The sequence below is a fragment of the Aspergillus flavus genome, chromosome 1 (assembly GCF_009017415.1).
Source record: "Aspergillus flavus chromosome 1, complete sequence".
NCBI lineage: Eukaryota > Fungi > Ascomycota > Eurotiomycetes > Eurotiales > Aspergillaceae > Aspergillus > Aspergillus flavus.
The window spans coordinates 3,250,986-3,271,415 of NC_092406.1; the positions used below are offsets into that span (position 1 = coordinate 3,250,986).

The window sequence follows — 20,430 nt, forward strand, 5'->3', positions numbered from 1 at the left end:
GATGTTTCAAGTGGGGTATATGTTGATTAAGCTATATCTCAACGTTTCTAGTAGGTTATACTGTATCTTTAGATGTATTCCGTAGGACCTAGCCAAGAGTTCAACAGTTTGAATCATATAGTGCTCATTTAGGTACCGAATACCAGCTGACCTACATTTTGCTTAGGACATGCTGGTTTTCTCACTCATCAGAAGGTATAGAACATGAACATTAGGAGTGGGTCAGTCAATCGATTACGATGTACTAAAACCCCATATGCTTCTTCTTGTATCGTACTACAGTGATGTACATAGTATCTGATCCAGGAGAAGTCGAATGATTGTTCTGACATGCCACCAGCAGAGCAGAGAGGAAGTGACCCAATTAGGCAAGGCGTACGAAGCGCGGGAAAGATGGAAGGACTCGGATGCGGTAAAGCTAACCAGAAGAAGAATCGATATTCCTGCCAAGCTTTCAAAAAGGGCCCCACCGATTCTGCCTTGACTCTCAAGAGTTCCGCGATCGCAGGGCTGCCTTGACCGTCCCTAATCGTTAATGTCGGAGGTTGTTCGCTCTTACTCTGTCCACGCCTCATGTATCGCTGCGTCTCCACTTGCTCATTCCAGATGTAACTCCAGACTGCCTTGTCCCTGTCTAGGATGCATGTTTCACCTCTTCCGGGCTCCATGCAGTTCAGGAGTCCACCTACTGTACTCTCTTGCCTCAAAGGGTATATTCTAGTAGTGGAGCTATGTACTATAGGTTCTTCTGTGGCATGGAACATGTGACCTTACAACTATTTTACTGCATGATCGCAAATTATACACGGTTTGCCTGTAGATCTCTTACAACAACATGGCGGAGGACCATGATACTTGTACATAATACGTGTAGGTATAGCCACTGTTCCCATCACGGCGCCTTCAAGAGTTCTTGTATGTTATATCTATAACTAATATCTTTTCCAAACAAGGTAATCGCTATATAAGACCCCACACTCTCTATAGCAGGGTATTTTTTGTGCTTGGGTTGTACATTAGCGGCTTGCACGTAATTCTCAAGCCTATGCATAGATCTACTATCTCGTCATCACACAGGACCAATCACTTACTCTAACCAATTACATACATGGCGATCGAAATCCTGGCGGCTCGTTCCTGCTTCATAGCAAACCCCATTAACACACCATTACAACTTGTACCCTATCAAGGGTAATATCCTGCTCAATGCAACAGTTATCCACCGGTACCCCCTCTATTATACATGAAGACCCACGCCATCATCTACCAATTGCAAGTCCCCTGATTTCACTGATCAGTTTCCCGGCGGTGTGACCGGAGAAGGGGATATGGTGGACATTTTTCGGAAGGGCTGTGGTTTGATCCACACAATCAGTTCGATGGGGCACCTTGCCCGGAGGCACTCCGGTTTTCTCCCATACCGATGTTGGCCGTATTCACAATTATGGATCATGTAGACGATACCACAGTCATGCCCCAAGAACCGCAAACACACCCTTATTCTGATGCCGAGAGCTTCTTAGGGCACGCCCTACATACTTTGATACTTCTCCCATGCTGTGTCGTAGATGTAGTCTGCAGCGGTTCTCCTTTCCCTCATTCCACTTACAAATATTGCACTACTATTATTTTCAAGATGCATATGCCGCTAAGTAGGGTATATTGAGTAGGCACGCTGCGGGGCGAAGAAGACGCGGTAAGAGCCCGCTTCTGTTAGCGCCTTTCCTCCATCTACTCGAAGATAGGCAGTCATTTTCCCCTCCAATAGAGGCCTGCCATCTGGCAAACATAATGGAGAACATATGTAGCCCTGAATTTAGCTTCCCATGGACACCCTTGGCGATACATGAAAGAGTTTGTTGACGTGAGCGCAGCAGAAATTTCTGGCTTGCCATGAATGTGGTAGATGGCTTATTGATCTCAGAGATTCTTTGTTCCGTGCCCTTTAGAATGAGATCTCTGCCATTAGCCGCGTGATAACATTTTTCTGTCTTCTTTACATCGTCCACATATCTCCTTCCGACTCTCTTGAAGACCCAGTTTCATGCTTATGGATACCTACGGTTCCTCGAACGCCCTTTTGTGCCTTGACGGGTTACCTTTCACAACCTGTAATGCATTTGACCATTGCTTTCATCTTCGCAATAGTGGTTTGGCTTTGAGGGGATATCAGAGTAGTCTGAATACGGAAACGATGCCAAACCAGGTTTGACTGAAAGACAACTTCAACACCACATAAAATCTCCATAAGGGTGCATCTAACTCTATACAGTGTATACTAACTAGAATTGTTCAGAGCTGCGTGACCTACCTCACCCCTTCACGCAGCCATCGGGACAGTATTCCTACCACCACCCTCCTTCTCCCATCCGCTCCCTGCTACGCAAGCCTATCACCCGCCTTCGGCACCAACGCACAGAGAAACTTACCCCCTAACAGCGCTATGCTCCACCCCCAACTACTATGCAACTTATCCAAGGAAACAAGTCAAGCCTTACAAAGTTCGTTGTCACCACAAATACCCTGGAGTCCACTAGATTACCCAGGAGGCTCGGTACCACGCATATACTTGGGGATATTCTCAATGAGCAGATTGTTCAATACCGCGTCAGTTGATCCCACGCCGCAGGCAGCTAATACGAACTGGAAGGCTATACGACATCAATCTCTGAGCTTGGTATGTTATACTTATGTTGTCTAAGTTTCATACATGTAGAATGGTGACATAGCAATCGGCAAATCCTCAATCGAGCTTACTGTGCCGAAGGCGATGATGGGGATCTGAACTGATATCCCGGTACCGGATAATATCTCAGAACAACCCAATCGACCAGGTCTCAACCATCACAGTAAGATGTAGATGGCTTACGTTATCTAATTACAGTATTGTAAGTGGATATCGCTAGCTCTAGATCGGCTTGTGTGAGCTCAGCACTACACGACTCTAAACTGATAGATCGAAATAAAAGAGCCAACAGGTTAAGGGTAAGATTTATGGTGGATTAAGGTAACTAGAGTAGATTGAGTGTAGTCGATGTGGTCGATGTACTTGAGATACCCGAATAGACCGGGCTGATTTAGAGCATCCTACTTTGAAAGGAAAGCTATAATATAAACAGATCGATAGAATCATAAGTCAGATAAGTATTTTAAAAACTTTCCACTGCACTATAAGCAAAACAACTGGGATATACAGATAATAATTATGCATTACTTATGCTATATATATAGTAGAAAGCCCAGGAAACCAGGCGAGAATTAGACAGAAACTCAGAGTAGTTATCTACAGGCACACCGTGATAATATATTTATATTTATATATTGTCCTAGAAGTCTCTCATTGAGACCTTTCTTACACGTCCGTACTACATCACCCCCATAAGAAGGATACTATATACCCAGCGGCGTGTCATACCATAGTAGCCTCTCAGCTTTTAGTTCCTCCTCATAATTACCCTCTCCGAATGCATCACGAATGATGTCTTGAATTTCCGGGAATCGTTCTGCACCATACATAAGCTTAGTAAACTCCCAGTACTCGGGATAAAAGCCGGCACATTCCCAGTCCACAATTCCAGACAGGCGTCCGCGATCAATAAGAATATTGCTCGGGTGCAGGTCCGCATGAGTGAACACAGAGCGGTACGGATGGGCGTGGACGGCCGCAATCTTATCCTTTGTCTCCTTACTCACGTAGCTATGAACAAGGAAGGCATTGAAGTCAGAATCCAATGGAACGGACCGCATGTGCCGGAGGGAAACCGATGATCGTTCAGCGGGCCACCATGACTGTTGCCGAAGCAGTACGAGGTCTGGTTCGGAATGCACCGCAGCTGCAACAAGAAACTCTTCAAGTCTTTCGACAGCTGCTCGCGCTCCGAGTATGAGAGTCGGTGAAAGACCGCTTCTAGTGGCTGTCCGGGCATAGCTGTCATGATGAAGACGGGGTGCGTCCCCTGGTAATCATCCACCCAGAGCGGTGCTGGAATCGAAGTGTACTGTTCTACTAATTGTAGTGTCTCAGCTTCGTTTCGAGGAGAGCGGTTGCATTCTTTGGCATACAGTCCGAACGGCAGCCGGTACACGAGGCCAGTGAAAGATCGTGGGTAGCAATGGCTGCCTAGTTTCAGGAGGACGCGGTAGCACTGGACACGTATAAACCTAGGCACGAGATGCCAGAGAGAGCGTAATGTTTTCTGTGTCGCTACATTCAATTGGACTATCAAAAGTGGCTAAGTCAGCCGTAGAGTACTATATGCAGGGGATCAGTGAACCATACATAACGGGGGCGACGGCCAACCCTCAGCGATTCGTTCTTCAACATGGAATAGATGTAAGGAGGCTGCAATGCGGTAATGCGTTCGGACTAAGAATGGGTTTGGAAGAGGTAGATTGGCGTCTTGGGTTTCCATGATGAACATCTGCATTGTCCGGTCCCATGGGCTGCCATCACTGAGGAAAAGCCAGCCCCAAATCGTTTATCTGATTGATTTAGAAGACAAGTGTTTTTGAAGGGCACTAAAGAAGATATTACATACGGCGAGCAGCAGAGCATTCAATAGATCGGGAGCTTACTCCGTCGTGGATACACAATCCTAGAGTACTTGCCATGAGGATGCGTTCGTAGGATGATGCTCCTCCCTACAGCTGATCTCATACGATGAAGCATACCGCCTTCCGATTTGACATTACGATAAGATAGGAGTGCACATCATTACTGATACACTACCCGAACATCCATGAAAAGAGAATAAAGTATTACAGCGTACCCATAGCATGATCGGTCTGTACCGGTTTGTTGTGGATATCGTCCAACTGCAATCACAGAAATAAATCGCGAAGGGAAATCTATTGCAAACAGATATTTTTAACGCAAATCTAGTAGCATATAGTACACCAAACTAGTCATGTGGTAATAGTCTATTTGCCGATCTCAACACCACCGGTGGCACCCAAGAGACGCTTGATGTCACCGTAGATGGCGAACTGACCAGCAGTCAGGGTACCAACCATGAAGAGACGGGCACCAATACCGGCGTAGGAGCCACGGAGACCAAGCTCCTTACCGATCTTGATGAGACGAGAGACGGTACCCTCACCAGGCTCACCGGGGGTCTTGTTGATCTTGCTCAGCATGGTATCGGCGGGCTGGGAGACGAGAGCGGCAGCGAAACCAGCAATGAGACCAGAGCCAAGGTTGATAGTAGTCTTAGCACCATCGGAGAGGGTCTCCTTGTCGAAACCGCGGTAAATAGCCTCAGAGACCTTCTCGAAAACGACGAACTTGGCCATGGTGTAGGGAACCCTAGAATTTCAATTAGACTTGCTTCCCCAAGCTCCGAAATACACGTGCAAACTTACTGCTTGAAAAGAATGGGACCGAATCCAGAGTAGAAAGCGCCGACACCCTCGTTCTTGAGGATCTTACCAAAACCGCTCAGGAGACCGGTAGCGAAAGTGGGCTGGGAGACGAGACGGATACGGGTAGCTTCAAGAGGGCAGAGGGCGATATCGGCGAAGAACTCGGCAGTGGCGGAAGAGGCAAGGTAGACAGCGGTGCGGTTGTTGGAGGCAGTCTCGTAACCGAGCTGGTTGATCCACTGCTGCTTGAAGAACTCATAACCACCGAACTTGAAAGCACCCTGGAGGAAGTAACCGGCGGCGGTAGGGCCGAAACCAGTCAGGAGAGCGCCAGCACCCTCGTTGGCAATAACCTGACGGAAACCACCGACCAGACCACGGTTGTAGGTGACGGGGTCAAGCTGGATTCTTGTCTTGACGCTACGAAGCAAGAAGGGAACGTCAGTACGGACACTTCAAGCCGGAATGCCGGAACAAGGCGCATTCAATGCCAATAGGGCGACCGAATTGGACTTACACATCGACAGGAGTAAGAGCTCCGTGGGTGACGGAGCAGCAGACAGCACCAGCGAAGGCGAATCTGGAGTAGAGAGCAAGGCCGCTGAGCTGCTGAGGAGCAGCGGGGGCGGGAGATTCAGCTTTAGCGGACATTATATTATATGAAGAGTCGTACTCTGCTCTAAACACAAAAAGAAAAAGGGAAGAGAGGAGTGGGGAGATGGGAGGGAAATGTCAAGCAATTGAAGCTCAGCAGGGATTGAGATGGAAAGAAATTGAATCCGGGAGGAGAGGATTTGAAAGGGATGGCGTCGGCACTAGTCGCAACCCGAAAACTTTTCGCGGCCAATGCGGGTGAGGGTCGGCAGCACGATTATGACTTGCCACCGTTAAATCCGATCGCCCGGTCAACAACAGAGAGATATCATATCTTCTTGTAACCACTATCTATTGAATTGCCTATGGCTATACATATAGTTTCTCTGACTATCAGTCTCCTTCGTTCCATTTCTCCATTTTTGCTCGTAGTCAATGGAAGGGATAAATAAAACAAGAAAAAAGCTACGTGTCCAATGATGTCCATCCGGATCTGATACTGGCAATTGGAAGCCTCAGGCACACATCACCGCCCGATGAACATGAACATGAACCCCTATGCCAAGAGAAATACCAAAACATTTCCATGACCTGTGAGTCAGTGGTCGCAGGGCAAAGAATGAACTGAGTTCCAGTGTCCTATCAGGTCGATGATTGTGACATCCTTTTATCAGGCTTTACTCAATACTTTACTTAATTCTCTTGGCCTTTCAACTGTTCCCGGTTTGATATGTCATTCCCTCGGATCCCCACCCGTGGCATCCCTTATTGATACCTGAGGCAGCCCCCGGATGATTGTACGATCTTTAATTGGTGCAATATCTCCTGGGTTCCTCTCACAACTTGAACTTCCACCTAAAATTAGCCTGGAAAAGAAAACAAAGAATCTCACAACTATGGTCGAGTTTTTAAATTCGTTCATTGTTGAGGGAACTGAAAAATTTTACTGCCGGCACCGTGGTGAACAAGTCTATTATAAACAGTTCTAGTAATACATGGCGGTCAAGAAGGCATAAGCTCAATCACCACCTAATATCCAACTTGAATCGAAGGTGTCGGTTTGCTTGCTCTGATTTGTATCCACTAAACTCCTGACAGCACTTCTATCATGCCTTCCAAGGTCACACAGTATCTGACCGGTGTTCCACACACCGACTGCTTGGGTACCGAAGCAGTTGATACGTCTATTGAAGTAGAACGGCGCATGATGACGCATCCGTCCTATATTTGGCTATACCTGTCAGAAAATCAGCTTTTTCTTGTTGGGTATTTTCATCAGTTTCACTTCGTAGCCTCTCATAGCGGCTTTCTTTCTATTCAAGCCATCAATGTTACCCATTCCATCCTGGTGTGACCCCAAAGCAAGGGAGGAAAGAAGGAAATGGAAGAGGATTGAAAGTCAGTTCTCTTACTTCTCTATTCACAAGCGGTCGGTCTGTGGATACTAAATACGTGGTTAAAATAGAAGAGGCACAGCATCTTACTAAACTCCCATCATGGGATACCCCTGACAATTCGCTCATGCTACAAGGTTTTGAATGGCATGTTCCAGATGATCAAGGGCATTGGAAACGTCTTCAACGCTCACTAGTGAGTCTAAAATCGATTGGTGTCGACAGTATTTGGATTCCACCGGGATGTAAAGCAATGAACCCTTCCGGTAATGGCTATGACATCTATGATCTATACGACCTAGGAGAATTCGACCAGAAGGGATCACGATCTACAAAATGGGGCAGCAAGACAGAACTCCAATCACTAGCTTGCTCTGCGCGGAATCTCGGGATTGGCATTTGCTGGGATGCAGTTCTTAACCACAAAGCTGGTGCGGATTATACAGAACGGTTTTCGGCTGTAAAAGTGGACCCAAAAGGTATGATCTCTAGCCCTAGAGAAACCATATCAGTTAGTTAACTAATACCTCGGTTGGGACAAAAGACCGCAGTGTTGAAATCTTCGCTGCAAGGGAGATTGAAGGCTGGGTTGGATTCAGTTTCCCGGGCCGTGGCGGCATATATAGTTCTATGAAATATAGCTGGCATCATTTCAGCGGCGTTGACTGGGATGAAGCTCGGAAGAAAAATGCGATATACAGAGTTGCTAGCAAACGATGGTCTGATGATGTGGCCCACGAGAAGGGAAACTATGACTATCTTATGTTCGCCGACCTAGATTATTCCAACCTAGAAGTTCAGAAGGACGTTCTCCGATGGGGAGAATGGATAGGAAGCCAATTACCTCTCTGGGGTATGAGGTTAGATGCAAGCAAACACTACTCGGCTGATTTCCAGAAGAAATTTGTCAATCACGTTCGAGCAACTGTCGGGCCGCAGATTTTCTTCGTTGCAGAGTATTGGAGCGGCGATGTCAGGGTTCTTATGCATTACCTACAGAAGATGGATTACCAGCTGTCTCTGTTCGATGCACCCTTAGTCGGGCGCTTCTCGAGGATCTCGCGCACGGGAGAAGATCTTCGCGAGATCTTCGATGATACGCTGGTAGGGAACAAGCCTGCACACGCAATTGTAAGGCCCCTCCGATCTTCTCCTTCGTTGGTACTATGCTTACCGTGTGAGAGACTCTAGTTATGAATCATGACACGGTAAGAGAGAGTGTGTGTTTGTGATCGTGGACCAGCATCCATGGGCGTGCTAATATATTATCGTATAGCAACCAGGACAGTCCCTAGAGGTAGGACACAGGACCCTTTTTGATCTTGGAAACAACTAATAAGCTACTCAGGCTCCAATTGCATCATTCTTCAAGCCACTCGCCTATGCATTAATTCTACTCCGAGACAAGGGGCAGCCGTGTATATTTTATGGAGACCTTTACGGTATCAGACGCGGCGTCAAAAATCCCATGACTCCATCCTGTGGCGGAAAGCTTCCAGTTCTTGCACGGGCTCGTAAGCTTTATGCTTACGGCGAACAATGCGACTATTTTGATCAAGCCAATTGCATCGGTGTGCACCCAAGCAGTATTCATGGTGCTGGCTCATGACCGCCTAACAAAGAGTAGGATTCGTCCGTTATGGCAACTTGCATCACCCGTCCGGTCTAGCATGCATCATGAGCAACGGGGGTGCGTCTCAGAAACGTATGTACGTCGGACGGAGCCATGCCAAGGAGCGATGGACAGACATTTTGGGGTGGCATCCAAAGACAGTTATCATCGATAAGAAAGGTTATGGGATATTTCCTGTTTCTGCAATGCAGGTTAGTGTCTGGGTGAACTCGGCCGCAGAAGGGAGAGAAAGTCTTCAAGAGCCTTTGTAAGCATCATTTCATCCATCCCTTCATATGGTCCTCAATATAAGGCTTCGTGGAGCTAATCTATCGATAGCGAGGAGAAGATTTACGAGAATTGACCGGTCTGTCTGTGTCATATAGATATCTGACAAGGCGCATTCAAATGACCTTTTTTGTTTTTTTTTCTTTTTTCTTTTGGCGGGTTTGCCATGCCTTCCACTCAATAGCCTGAGTTGGGGTCAATCAAACTATTATATGCTAAGGCATTTTGAACACCCACCTAGTGGTTGAAACGGGCACTTTGAGTCTTTGTCAACCATGGTTACTTTGTCAGCTTCTAACATTAAAAAGAACGAGAAAAAAAATGATCGCTAGCTCCTTCGAGATATAACAGGGCCTTTCACCTGTCTCCGCACATTGCGTCAAGGGTTATAGTCGACTACTATGAGCATTGTTATGCTTTGCTGATATCGAGACATGCTACTGTGTACAAATCATTCTCCTTGTTTTATACCCTTAGCTGAACGCAAAATAGTGGATAATAGATTCAGTTTTACGCGTACAGCTTACGATTCCATACAACATCGCCGTGTCGATCCCGTGCCCAAAACAAGATTGCCTGTTGTTTCAAATTCAGAGAGAACATTATGGCAGGTTTTACAAGCGAAACATATCAACAGTACCTTGTTATTTAGCTTCTTCTTCTTCTTTTGTACCATCCTTCCAAACCTTGCATCCATACATTGTACGGTACATTCCCTGCAGCCACCTGTAGCGGTTTCTTCCTAGATTGACTGTTTGGTGTCCGTTTACATCGGCAGATTTAAAGAGGTTGGCCATGACAAGCTTCCTAGTACCTACTAGGTAGATATGCTCCACTATTTGAGTTAGGAGTTATCAGTGTTATCTCTTAGTTATTCGGGAATGCTTGTCGTGACGCGGCTCCGTCCACCCGGCTGTCTCCAAAGAAGCTGTTATTCGTGCACAAGAAAACTTCAACTGGAATGATCAAGTGTCGGATCATACATGACATAGGTCTCGAAGATAAAGGGCCAAACATTTTCAGTTCTGTATGGGAGCTCTCCCGAAGGGCAGGTTCGCTGTTCTTTCTCTTCGGCGTTCTGTCCGTGGTGGATCTGCTATCAATGCAAGGGACTTGCGTTGCGGAGTTTAACGGTAGGGGCCTCCACGCAATGAACCATCTATCTTGTTCCTAAACATTCTCAAGCTAGGCGGAATCTATATGGCTTGAGCCATCATGTGAAGCAACGTATTCAGATAACACTTCAATTTAATCGAGGGTATCACCACAACTTAGATTGTCTGTTGGTCTATGGGTGTAGACAAGCTTTTCCGAGTTAAGCTTGAGTTCAATAGAGAGCCTTGCTAATGAAGATCCGTGCTTGCCATGATGAACCTGAACTCTAACCACCTGGCTAGGCTTAGGGGTGAATCATATGGAATACGCTGATCTAACTCCTAGCTCTAAGAGAAACAAAAAGGACTGAATCATGCCTTGCTTCAGATGTTATGGCACCTCTGGTCCAGTCACTGCTCAACGGTTGATCCGAGAATGACGGAGCGCTCTTTTTTGGTGGGTGGATCAACGTGTTTCCACAAACCCACATACTCATCGAGCAGATCATGATCCACTTCGCCTCTTTGTACTAATACAGGGCATCACAGGGGAAATTCGGAATACTTGAGACTGTCATAGATGACGACTATTGTCTATTATTCATGGGCTCCTTGGGGACCAAAGGCTACGGCGGCCGTTTTTTAAATCCGAGTTCCCAAAGCTCCCTGGTGTCATTATGCGGTGTAAGAACTACAGGTTAGTTGACGGTCAAACTATAAACATGCCTAACACTTCACTGCCAGTGGAATCATGTCATATAAGAGAGATAATAAAAGGTTTGTTTCTGAACGTTCATCCAGATACTACACTTGAGCTAACATGCTTATTAGAGGAAGCGATCACCTCACCAGAAAAATCACATGGCTTGCCTAGTAACGATCAGGGCAATGACTGCCGTTCATCTGAGAGTCATTCAGGCACATTTTCTCCCTGGAGTTGCTGTCATATGGGATCAAAAACCGTGGTGGCTTTTCAGCCACACGATCCAGATCACCCTAACAATTGGTCAAAGGTATAGTGGAACTTCCCAGAATCAAGAAGTTCCTACAACGCATTATCTCCATACTAAATGGGCTAGTTTTGGAAAATATTCGTGCTTGTTACTGGTGCCAATGAGGTCATGAATAGCACTGTCGGGTCCTCAGTCACAGGCGGAGCTACAAAAGCAATCGCCCAAGAATTTAACGTGACAAATCAGCAGATCCTTGTCCTACCGATTTCGATGTTCCTCGTTGGCTATATCCTGGGGCCTCTGTTATGGGGCCCGTTATCGGAGGCTCAGGGACGAAGGTATCCTTTATTGGTAGCTTTTGTGTTATATACCGTCTTCATGATGGCATCTGCCTTAGCAAAGTCGTATCTATCTTTGCTTATCTTCAGGTTGCTCGATGGAATGGCTGCTTCTGCGCCTATCGCTATCGTTGGCGGCATCTATGCCGATATAGAGGCAGATCCTACGGCTCGTGGTCGACTCATGGCGTATTACATGACGGTAAACACCCCATCATCAGTAGTCTTGTTGGTTGTATTTGTTGGGGTATTAACCCGCTTTCATAGGCTACAACTATAGGGCCCGTCCTTGGGCCTCTCGCGTCAGGTTTCCTCGTGAGTTATGGCTGGAGATCATGTTTTTGGTTTGGTCTCGCGTATGCAGGCATTAGTCTACCTATGGCTCTCCTGATGCCTGAAACATACGCGCCTATAATCCTTCAACGGAGAGCTAAGAGGCTACGGAAAGAGACGGGCAATTCAAATATAATATCGCCGTTGGAGCTCGGTAGCCGAGATTTTAAACGAACACTGGCTATCAGTTTGGCACGGCCATTACGAATGTTGTTCTATGAGCCTATCACATCTTGTTCCTGCTTATACCTCGCTCTTACCTACGCAATATTCTATCTCTACTTTCAGGCCTATCCATTGGTTTTCCAGGGTTAGTGATACTTCCACCTTTTTCCCGCCCTGCCCTATAGCGATTCTTTCGAAACAAATCCTCCCAATTACATAGAAGGCCGCATGTCAAACCTAACGAATGCAGGTATCTACGGAATGGGCCCAGCTAAATCTGGACTTTGCTTCCTTCCAAGTAAGTCCCATGAAGCCCGAGATCTCGAGGACAGGACTGATTCCCAGTGCAGTCGGCGTCGGCGCTGTAGTTGGTTGCGTGATATTTATGTGGTACGACCGGTTTTTATCCCGAGCAAAAGCGCGGAATGCAAAATGGGCATATATTGAAGAATACCGTCGTCTTCCTCTTGCTTGTCTCGGGGGGCCACTATACGTTGTAGCGATCTTCTTCATGGGTTGGACAGCTTTTCCCAGCGTCCACTGGTCGATTCCCGCATTGTCGGGGATTCCGTTCGGGGCGGGATACTTGTTGAATTTCATGGCCATGGCGAATTACATGGCGGACGCCTACGAGACGTACTCTGCTAGCGCTATGTCCGCATCTGCCTGTACACGGAGTATTTTGGGGGCTATGTTGCCGTTAGCGACCAAGCCAATGTTCGATCGCCTTGGGATAAATTGGGCATACACTCTTGTGGGATTTTTGAGCCTTGGGGTCACAGTAATTCCGTTTGTCTTCATTCGTTACGGAGTTCGTATCCGAGAGAGCAGCAAGTTCTGTCAAGAGCTCAAACGGCTAAAGGAGGCCAATACGCAGGGACCACAACCAGATCGAGGCGTGGGAAGGTCGTGTGAGGTTTCTGTGATTCATGTCGAGCCCAAAGACGTAGAGAATCAGAATGGTCGGTAGAACAGATCGATCACAAAGGGCAGAGAGCCCAAAGAAAATAAAAACCAAAAAAAAAAATTTATCAGATTTGAGAAATTCGTCTCTCTCTCTCTTTATTTGTATTTGTAAGTGAACAGTATCTTCTGATTAGATCTTATCTTGCGCGGATTGGAAAGTGGCTATAACGAACCTACATGCTCCTTGCTCGCCCTTAGTCTCGGGATGAGTGGGGGAAATATGGGATTGGTGGGGAGACTGTGGCATTCCTTCATGATGCAGAGGAAGTTACTATTTTTGTCTGCTTATCCATGTTTGAATGTTGGCTTTCGCACTGTTCACCGGGGTACCTGTGGCTGAGCAGTGCAGATTATGAACTTTCTTGTAAGTCAGAGGAGGCAAAGAATCCCTACTAAACTAAGGTGGAGAGAGAGGATAAAGTCACCCCTGTTGCTTGCAAGTTCAAGAGCCAATCCCAGAGCACGGGCGCGGATGATTTACAATCTAAGGTGAGACCGTTTGTTTTCTTGCGACTTCATTTAATTCCCCCCCCCTGCCTCCCTCTTTTTCTTTTCTTCTTTTTTTCTCTCTCTTTTCTACTTTCTTCTCCGATATCGTACGGTTAATGTCTCGTCTCCCCCCTTGATATTCTGGTTGCTGTCCTTCGTTTATCAGCATTCTGCGTTTCCCTTACGGCTCTAATCTCACTCAATCGGTCGTTCTAATATTGTGATAGATTCTTGACTTATATTAATACTATTGATGATTGCTACCACCAGGGCCCCTCTGTTATCTATATCTCATATGTGAGCTATTGGTCTCTTCCAGGACCTGTATAATATTACTAGACCATCTCTCGTATAAGTTCGCAGGAGAAGAAACATGGATTCCCCTCAATATCAAGAGCTTGGACTTGTGTCGCAGGAGCAACAACCGATCGACCAGGAAACAGTGCGAGCGACTTGGAAATTCCTGGCGGGCTTATCGTCGAACCTGACGCTTGTGGGGTATGTTTTCTTCTGCCCTCCGCCATATTGACAATCTGGTGACTGAGATGCCATCGCAAAGATTCCTGGTCATGCCTCTAGCATTTGAGGGCGCCAAGGATGAATCTCTCGGGGACAAGACCGGCACAGCTGTAGCAGCATTGGCATTGATCGGAAACGCATACCTTTTGTCGCTCATCTTGTTCGGCGCCCAGTATCGTAAGCGTACATATTTGATTCATTCTGTCTTCCTGTAAATGCCCGATGCTTTTTTCTTCTTTCCTTTTCTTTTCTTTTTGTCTTTTCTTCTTTTCCCTTCGTCTTGGATTACAATCTCACCACCACACAGACCTTGTCTATTCTCCAATCTCCTCGGCCTATTAAACGTCGTTCTTAATATTCTCTGTCGAAAGTTACTCCCCATCGGCCGCTTGGAAACAGTGGGCATGGTTCTTGCCTCTATATTCGCAGTCCTCTACGCGTTGTGCGCATTATGGGCCTACGGAAGAGACATCGCAGACGAGATTCGAGTCGACGATGCCGATCGTACAATGATCCCTTTGACTGAAGAGGAGATGCAACGACAACAGCTCCTCCGGCTTCTTCAAGAAAATCAAGGTAAAAAGAGATCGAGCGCCAAGGTTATGCAAAAGACCTTCAGGGTTAAAGTTCCAGAACACATCAATCCGGGGAAAGGATGGGATTCTTTCATGCCTCCTCCTCGCGAGAACAATTATTATAGCTGATTTGGTCAGCCTACATGGATAGTAATGAGGCGAGATGATGGGGTAATTTACTGCGAAATTTCCTGGCCTTTCCTTGACTGGTCGGCGGATATGTCCTTTACTACCGAGCGCGTATCGTGCGCACATCTCCAGTCTCCGATTGCCCGTGGATAGGAGAGTAGCTAAGTATTACTTGGCCGATCCTATACCCAACAAGGCGGAATGCGAAGGATCCACGGAGGCGACGAATGCGTTGGGAAAACGAAGGCCAACCAATAATGTCGAAGGTGATCTACCGAGGATCTCTATAATCTGATACTTTCTTTCGACTCTGATCCAGACATCACATGCTTTCTGCAGCCGTGCTTACAGCAATATAGAAACTTTGTATGTCTACTATAATCCTAGCTCAGAAAGAAGTCAGTCTTTTATAACAACCATGTATACGAGGGTGTGAGAAGATAATAGGGGGTAGAGAGAAGAAAAAAGAAAGGGAGAAGACTCGGTGTGTGAGAGCCAACAAGTTGTTGGTTCATTGTACCGTATCTAGGGAGGAAGAATAGAAAGCCGACGGAGATTCGGCACGAAACCATGGAAGTTGAAACAGGTGGAACGCCTCGGTAATTACCTGATTAGGAAATCACTGCCCGCGTCATCCACGGGGTCAAAAGTCCTCCTTCGACCTTTTTCCCTACGTTTCCTCCTTCGTTATTATTTTCTATCTTATCTCTTTGTGTAGAACCATCTGCATACTACCTACACCCAGTCATGGCGAAAAGAGTGACTCTCTTTGAACCTCCCCCACTGGATTCTTCCAAAGCACCCATCGAAAATGTCTTGGAGTTAACGCCCGTGATAGACATTGGTCCAGTCCGTTTGTCTCAATCCGTACCACCTCTCTTGCTATATCTCTAATCATTTTATCCCTCTCAACAGGATGTTTTTACAAATACTCGTCCTCTCTGGCACCCACCTGGCGCGCGGGGCATCTACGGAGGTGCGGCAATTGCCCAGTCGCTCGCCGCGGCCATGCGGACGGTTCCGTCGGATTTCGCCGTCCACAGTATGCACTGCTATTTCGTCCTCGCCGGTGATTCCGAAATTCCCATTCTATACCATGTCGAGCGAGTGCGCGATGGAAGGAGTTTCATCACACGCACTGTCCAAGCCAGGCAGCGCGGTCGACCAATTTTCACCACCACCTTGAGTTTCAGTAGGGCCAATAGCGGCGGAAAGAAGAAGTTGGAACATGCAACATCAATGCCTGATGTTACGCTGCCGGATGATTCTCCTGCAGACGTAAAGAGGAGACTTTATAACGCTGGAGGCGGGCCATTCGAGTCGCACAAACTCGGGACTGTGAACCGTAAGCATCATGACTGGCGTGTTATACTACAAGATAGATGAAGATCCGGTCATGCTAACTGGCTCAGGGGATTCATCTAAGCCTGAAGATAAGCGAATCCGACGCTGCATGCGCGCACGAGGAAACATCTCCGAGGCCGGCGGCCACCACGCCCATCTTTCCGCCCTCGCTTATGTGACCGATAGCTATTTCATCGGAACTGTATCACGCGTCCATGACATCCCTCGGTTTGCCTCCCCTGCCGAACTCAAGGCAGCCCTAAACGCACTGAAGAACCCATCCGACTTGGATGACGACGAAATCTCGCGAGCATTCAAGGAGTTGAAGGAAGAAGAAGCCGCAGAATTGCGCCGTCGGCTGGAGGGCGCCCTCAGTAAAGCTGAGGACCCGAAGAACAAACACAAGCATAAAGAGGTCGGCATGATGGTCAGTCTTGATCATTCGATTTACTTCCACAATCCTTGGGCGTTTCGCGCAGACGAGTGGATGGTCACGGAGATGGAGAGCCCTTGGGCTGGCGAGGGAAGGGGTTTGGTTCTCCAAAACATCTGGTCTAAAGATGGAACATTAATCGCCACGTGCACACAAGAGGTATGCTCCTTATCATTCATTTATTGGTCCGCGGTCCGTTGTCCAATCCGATTCACTAATGTATGGCTGGCATAGGGTGTTGTAAGATTAAAACAAGATGAGCCTCCTCGGTCGAAGATATAGACTGTTGTACTGCATTATTCAAGGTCAAATACCCCTTTCATCTTGTTGACAATATATATTTCCTTCCAGGTTTGCTTTGAACTAGAGCGAAAGCACTTTCCAACTTGCTTTTGGTTTTAATCCTTTGTTGCATAGACATTCATCACTTATATCTTTTCGGGTGCTTCTTGTCCCCCAGTCTATATTTGTATACATTATTTCTTTGTACATACATTTCAGTTCCTCACTTTAGCTTATCTTTGAGGTGTTGAATTGATTTTCTTTCATATAAATCTGTCATATATAGCGTACATGGATTGAACAATTCTCGTCTGCCCTTCATGAAATCACAATGACAAGAGGAAGAAGAAGAAGAAGAAGAAGAAGAAGAAGAAAACATGACAGCATCTGATGCAAAGAAAAGAGAGCGCTTTCGCAAACAAAAAGATCAAAGTGCCACCCACCCGTTTTAAACAAAAACAATGCCCCCAATGCAAGAAAAGGAAAAGAATAGTGCTACAAGTGTCATGACCTCCCATATCACACCTCCATCGTTCCTACCTCTTCCTTGAGCTTTTCTTCCTCTCGGCTTCGCTTCTCACAGAATTCCAACGCCTTCGCCCCCCATACTTCCCTTCCTTTGTATTCGCCGACATAATCCGGCCAGCTTTTGATTTCTTTGGCTAAATTTCGCAGTTCCTGCATGGGCAGTTCATCCATGGTGGTAAGAAACGTCTTGACGCCAAAAACGAGTGTTCCAGTCCGAGGCAGTCTACGGAAGGTCTGTCGCTCACGGCGGATGACGATATCCTCAGGGGATGGGTTGGGGTTGTCCTCAAACAATGTCGTAGGACGATAAAGGGTCTCAAATAGATCTTCATCAGGGCGCTTCACTTCAACAAAGTAGTTTGACCGTTCCATTGGTGAAGATGGCGTAAGGCGATTCAAAAACCTGATCAAAAGTCAGTTTCCCATCTTCTTTGCAGAGCTCCATATTCACTAACTTGCTAACAGAAGCGGCAACTTGCTGATGCCACAGAGGCACGGGTTCATGAAGCCGGGAGATTGTCCATCCGATTCGTTCTTGTACAGTCCATCCTACCGGAAAGAGGCTTGCACTGGCAGCCCTGCGTTGTTGGTCAGCTGTCGTTGCCCTGAAAGTAGGCCAAGGAGGGTCTCTTCAAAACTAACAAGTAGTACTCGTCGTCCTCATTCTTCATCAAGATGCTTAGGTCTTCCATGGTCAATCTCACCGCTATCTCGAGCGGATCGACCTGCTTGTTTTGACCTCCAAACACGAATGTTTCGCCGGTCACCTTGTTGTGAACGGTCGACTCGTCGCCGGACCTCTTATGTTCGAATTTGTCTGGAAACCGCTGGCACAGAAAATCAACCACCTCCTCCAACGCTTCAAGGCATGCTTCGTATGACTCTGGGAGGCATTGGAGGACCTTTTGCTTTTCCTGTTGCAGCAATTGACTCCGGACCTGATGCTCCGCCATGTAGTTCTTGTCGATGGTAAGCCAGTTCTGGGCATCCAGCTTCCGAATATCCATCATGACTCTATATCTCTCCCTCCCTTTGATGGGAGGAGGCTTAAGGTCCTCGCAACTAACATCTTGTGGGTGGTGTTTGGGCTGAAGCCAGGGAAGATAGTTTCGGAATCTAGCACCAATGAAGGACAGAAAAAGAAATAAAAGTCCAACGCATGTAAGGGTATTCATCGCCTTTTTTTGCTCGGAATCCAATCAATATAAGGAAAGGAAAGGAAAAAAGAAAAAAAGAAAGAAAGGATGGTGTTAAGGAACTTTTAGTTATCTCTCACTCATCGGACGCCACGACCAGGAATCACTGTTAACGTCAACATGGCAAAACCTTCTTCGGAAGAGGGCAATGGCTCGAAATTTATCTGGTCCATGGACCCTAGGAAACGATGATCGTCTGGGTCAGACGATTACCTACAAAGGCTACAATGGCTTCTACATTCCTGATTCAGGCAGCTGGGTCGAACTCTGATACGTCCTGGACTTCCCCGCAAAAAGCCGCAATTCGCCGCTCCAAAAAAAGAAAAGAGAAAAAAAAGAACTGACAGCATCCACATGATCTAGTAGACTTTCTCAGCTATCATAGCAATTGAGCTTCGGTGGGTCCTGGGACTGGGGTGGAGGAGAAAGTCAGGGTAAGTGAACTCTAAGTGGATCAGGGAAGGGCCAGGCAAATGGACTCAAATGTACAGCGCCTCAAGATCCGCAGCCGGGTCACTACGCGGAGTCCTTCAATCGGCCGTACAATTGCATTACCAGGATGCTCCCCCTCCTCGAACTAAGTACGAACTGACTAGCTTCATGGCCCCTCCGATCTAAAGGGCTGAGGGTACCTCTGCTCTTCGTCAGCCGGAGTTCACACGTCTCCCGTCCGTGCGCATAAGAATGAAAGGCCTCGTGAGCTAAACACAAGAGCCTGACTTAGGGAACTGTCTCTTACTGCCTAACAGTTCCTGCAGTTCCGCTCCAGCAACACTCGACTTGATTTCCGAAAAGTGGATGCAGAATGCCAATAATGGCATCATGACATCAACCTGGGATTACAAAAAGAAATTAGAAATAGCGCAGGGTGGCACGTTTGCGTGGTGACTGGCCTGGGATTGCAGAAACCCATACATCGTGCTAACCAAGCGCACTTGTACAACAGAATGAATATTGCCTGGGAGCTTCTGGGGCACAGCGCGTGCGTCGATGCGTGGGCCGAGTCCCAATTTGGTGGTCGATGGTCACACAGTTCCAGAGCGTCTGTTGTCATAGGTCACCGGGCTGTGGATGGAATCCAGTCCAGGTACCACTGTACATCATGTTCACTGACGTGCTGGCATGCTAGTCATTCGGAGTACTACGACTGGTCCATCTTCTCTGGGGCGACCGTCGCACTACCCTTGAAACTAGGATCAGAAGAGAAGGTACGGGGCCAACACTGACGTACCATGAGGGACAAGTCCTTGCAGTCTTTCGGTCCCCGCGAAGCTATGGAAGACTAAACATGCTAGGCTGTTGCACTGTAGGTACGCCCCAGCCAGTGGGGTACCTCAACTGACTACTTTATCTACTTCGGTACGAATGTATGCACATCCATTTTATGGAAGTGCGCACTTACTCAGTTGACGATCCACCACCGACCGGGCCCAGAATTCGGGTTTCTAAGACAGTCGGTTTGGTTGGGCGACTCCACCCTCTCCGAAACTGAGAAGATATCTGGGGTTTTGCGCTGCAACCGCCTTATCTCGCGCAAAGCGCGCTTGCCGCAATCCTGCTTGGTTTTTAGTCAGAATCAACCATCAATGGTGTACTAACCAGCCCCCTAGTATGGCGGTGTCTCATCCAAGAATGCGCTTTTTTTTCTTCTTGCTGCCCACTTCCCATTTGGTCGGAGTAGGTGGCCTTTTCTCCCCTCGCATTTTTACTTTGATTTTTGCTTTTTCCTTTTCCTGTCGCATCTTTCCTTTTTCTGGCATGATCGGACGGGTTTTTACGCCTCATTTGCTGTCCCTTTCTTTTCAACTTTTTTCTCTTTTTTTTCTTTTTTCCCTAT

At 47.1% G+C, this 20,430-nt stretch overlaps 7 protein-coding genes across 7 annotated transcripts; 4 read left to right on the plus strand and 3 right to left on the minus strand.

Moving 5' to 3' along the window:
* Positions 1-2,538: 2,538 nt before the first annotated feature.
* Positions 2,539-4,412, minus strand: F9C07_2228020 (kinase-like domain-containing protein; the record flags this gene model as incomplete). The annotated part of the gene is made up of 4 exons (XM_041288345.2): positions 2,539-2,651; positions 3,399-3,697; positions 3,763-4,219; positions 4,280-4,412. 4 exons carry the CDS (start codon positions 4,410-4,412, stop codon positions 2,539-2,541), a joined length of 1,002 nt encoding a protein of 333 aa, XP_041140764.2.
* Positions 4,413-4,920: 508 nt separating this feature from the next.
* Positions 4,921-6,012, minus strand: F9C07_1212 (mitochondrial carrier domain-containing protein; the record flags this gene model as incomplete). Its single annotated transcript, XM_041288344.1, has 3 exons — positions 4,921-5,305; positions 5,362-5,781; positions 5,879-6,012. The coding sequence occupies 3 exons, from the start codon at positions 6,010-6,012 to the stop codon at positions 4,921-4,923; spliced, it is 939 nt and encodes a 312-aa protein (XP_041140763.1).
* A 269-nt stretch (positions 6,013-6,281) lies between these two features.
* Positions 6,282-10,127, plus strand: F9C07_1082790 (alpha-amylase). Its single transcript, XM_071507500.1, has 8 exons — positions 6,282-7,353; positions 7,421-7,828; positions 7,894-8,480; positions 8,534-8,569; positions 8,626-8,646; positions 8,698-8,920; positions 8,977-9,229; positions 9,301-10,127. Exons 1-8 carry the CDS (start codon positions 7,284-7,286, stop codon positions 9,323-9,325), a joined length of 1,623 nt encoding a protein of 540 aa, XP_071365798.1. The 5' UTR covers positions 6,282-7,283; the 3' UTR covers positions 9,326-10,127.
* A 938-nt stretch (positions 10,128-11,065) lies between these two features.
* F9C07_2199787 (MFS multidrug transporter) lies at positions 11,066-13,102 on the plus strand (the record flags this gene model as incomplete). The annotated part of the gene is made up of 6 exons (XM_041288358.2): positions 11,066-11,120; positions 11,175-11,356; positions 11,423-11,836; positions 11,902-12,277; positions 12,383-12,430; positions 12,483-13,102. The coding sequence occupies 6 exons, from the start codon at positions 11,066-11,068 to the stop codon at positions 13,100-13,102; spliced, it is 1,695 nt and encodes a 564-aa protein (XP_041140761.2).
* An 858-nt stretch (positions 13,103-13,960) lies between these two features.
* On the plus strand, positions 13,961-14,810 carry F9C07_2228024 (uncharacterized protein; the record flags this gene model as incomplete). Its single annotated transcript, XM_041288357.1, has 3 exons — positions 13,961-14,085; positions 14,147-14,317; positions 14,414-14,810. 3 exons carry the CDS (start codon positions 13,961-13,963, stop codon positions 14,808-14,810), a joined length of 693 nt encoding a protein of 230 aa, XP_041140760.1.
* A 747-nt stretch (positions 14,811-15,557) lies between these two features.
* On the plus strand, positions 15,558-16,869 carry F9C07_2228025 (thioesterase-like superfamily-domain-containing protein; the record flags this gene model as incomplete). The annotated part of the gene is made up of 4 exons (XM_041288356.1): positions 15,558-15,659; positions 15,726-16,155; positions 16,223-16,746; positions 16,822-16,869. The coding sequence occupies 4 exons, from the start codon at positions 15,558-15,560 to the stop codon at positions 16,867-16,869; spliced, it is 1,104 nt and encodes a 367-aa protein (XP_041140759.1).
* Positions 16,870-17,149: 280 nt separating this feature from the next.
* On the minus strand, positions 17,150-18,735 carry F9C07_2279497 (uncharacterized protein). Its single transcript, XM_041288343.2, has 3 exons — positions 18,040-18,735; positions 17,853-17,975; positions 17,150-17,800 (listed from the first exon to the last, which is right to left on the minus strand). The coding sequence occupies exons 1-3, from the start codon at positions 18,570-18,572 to the stop codon at positions 17,389-17,391; spliced, it is 1,068 nt and encodes a 355-aa protein (XP_041140758.1). The 5' UTR covers positions 18,573-18,735; the 3' UTR covers positions 17,150-17,388.
* Between the last annotated feature and the right edge of the window lie 1,695 nt (positions 18,736-20,430).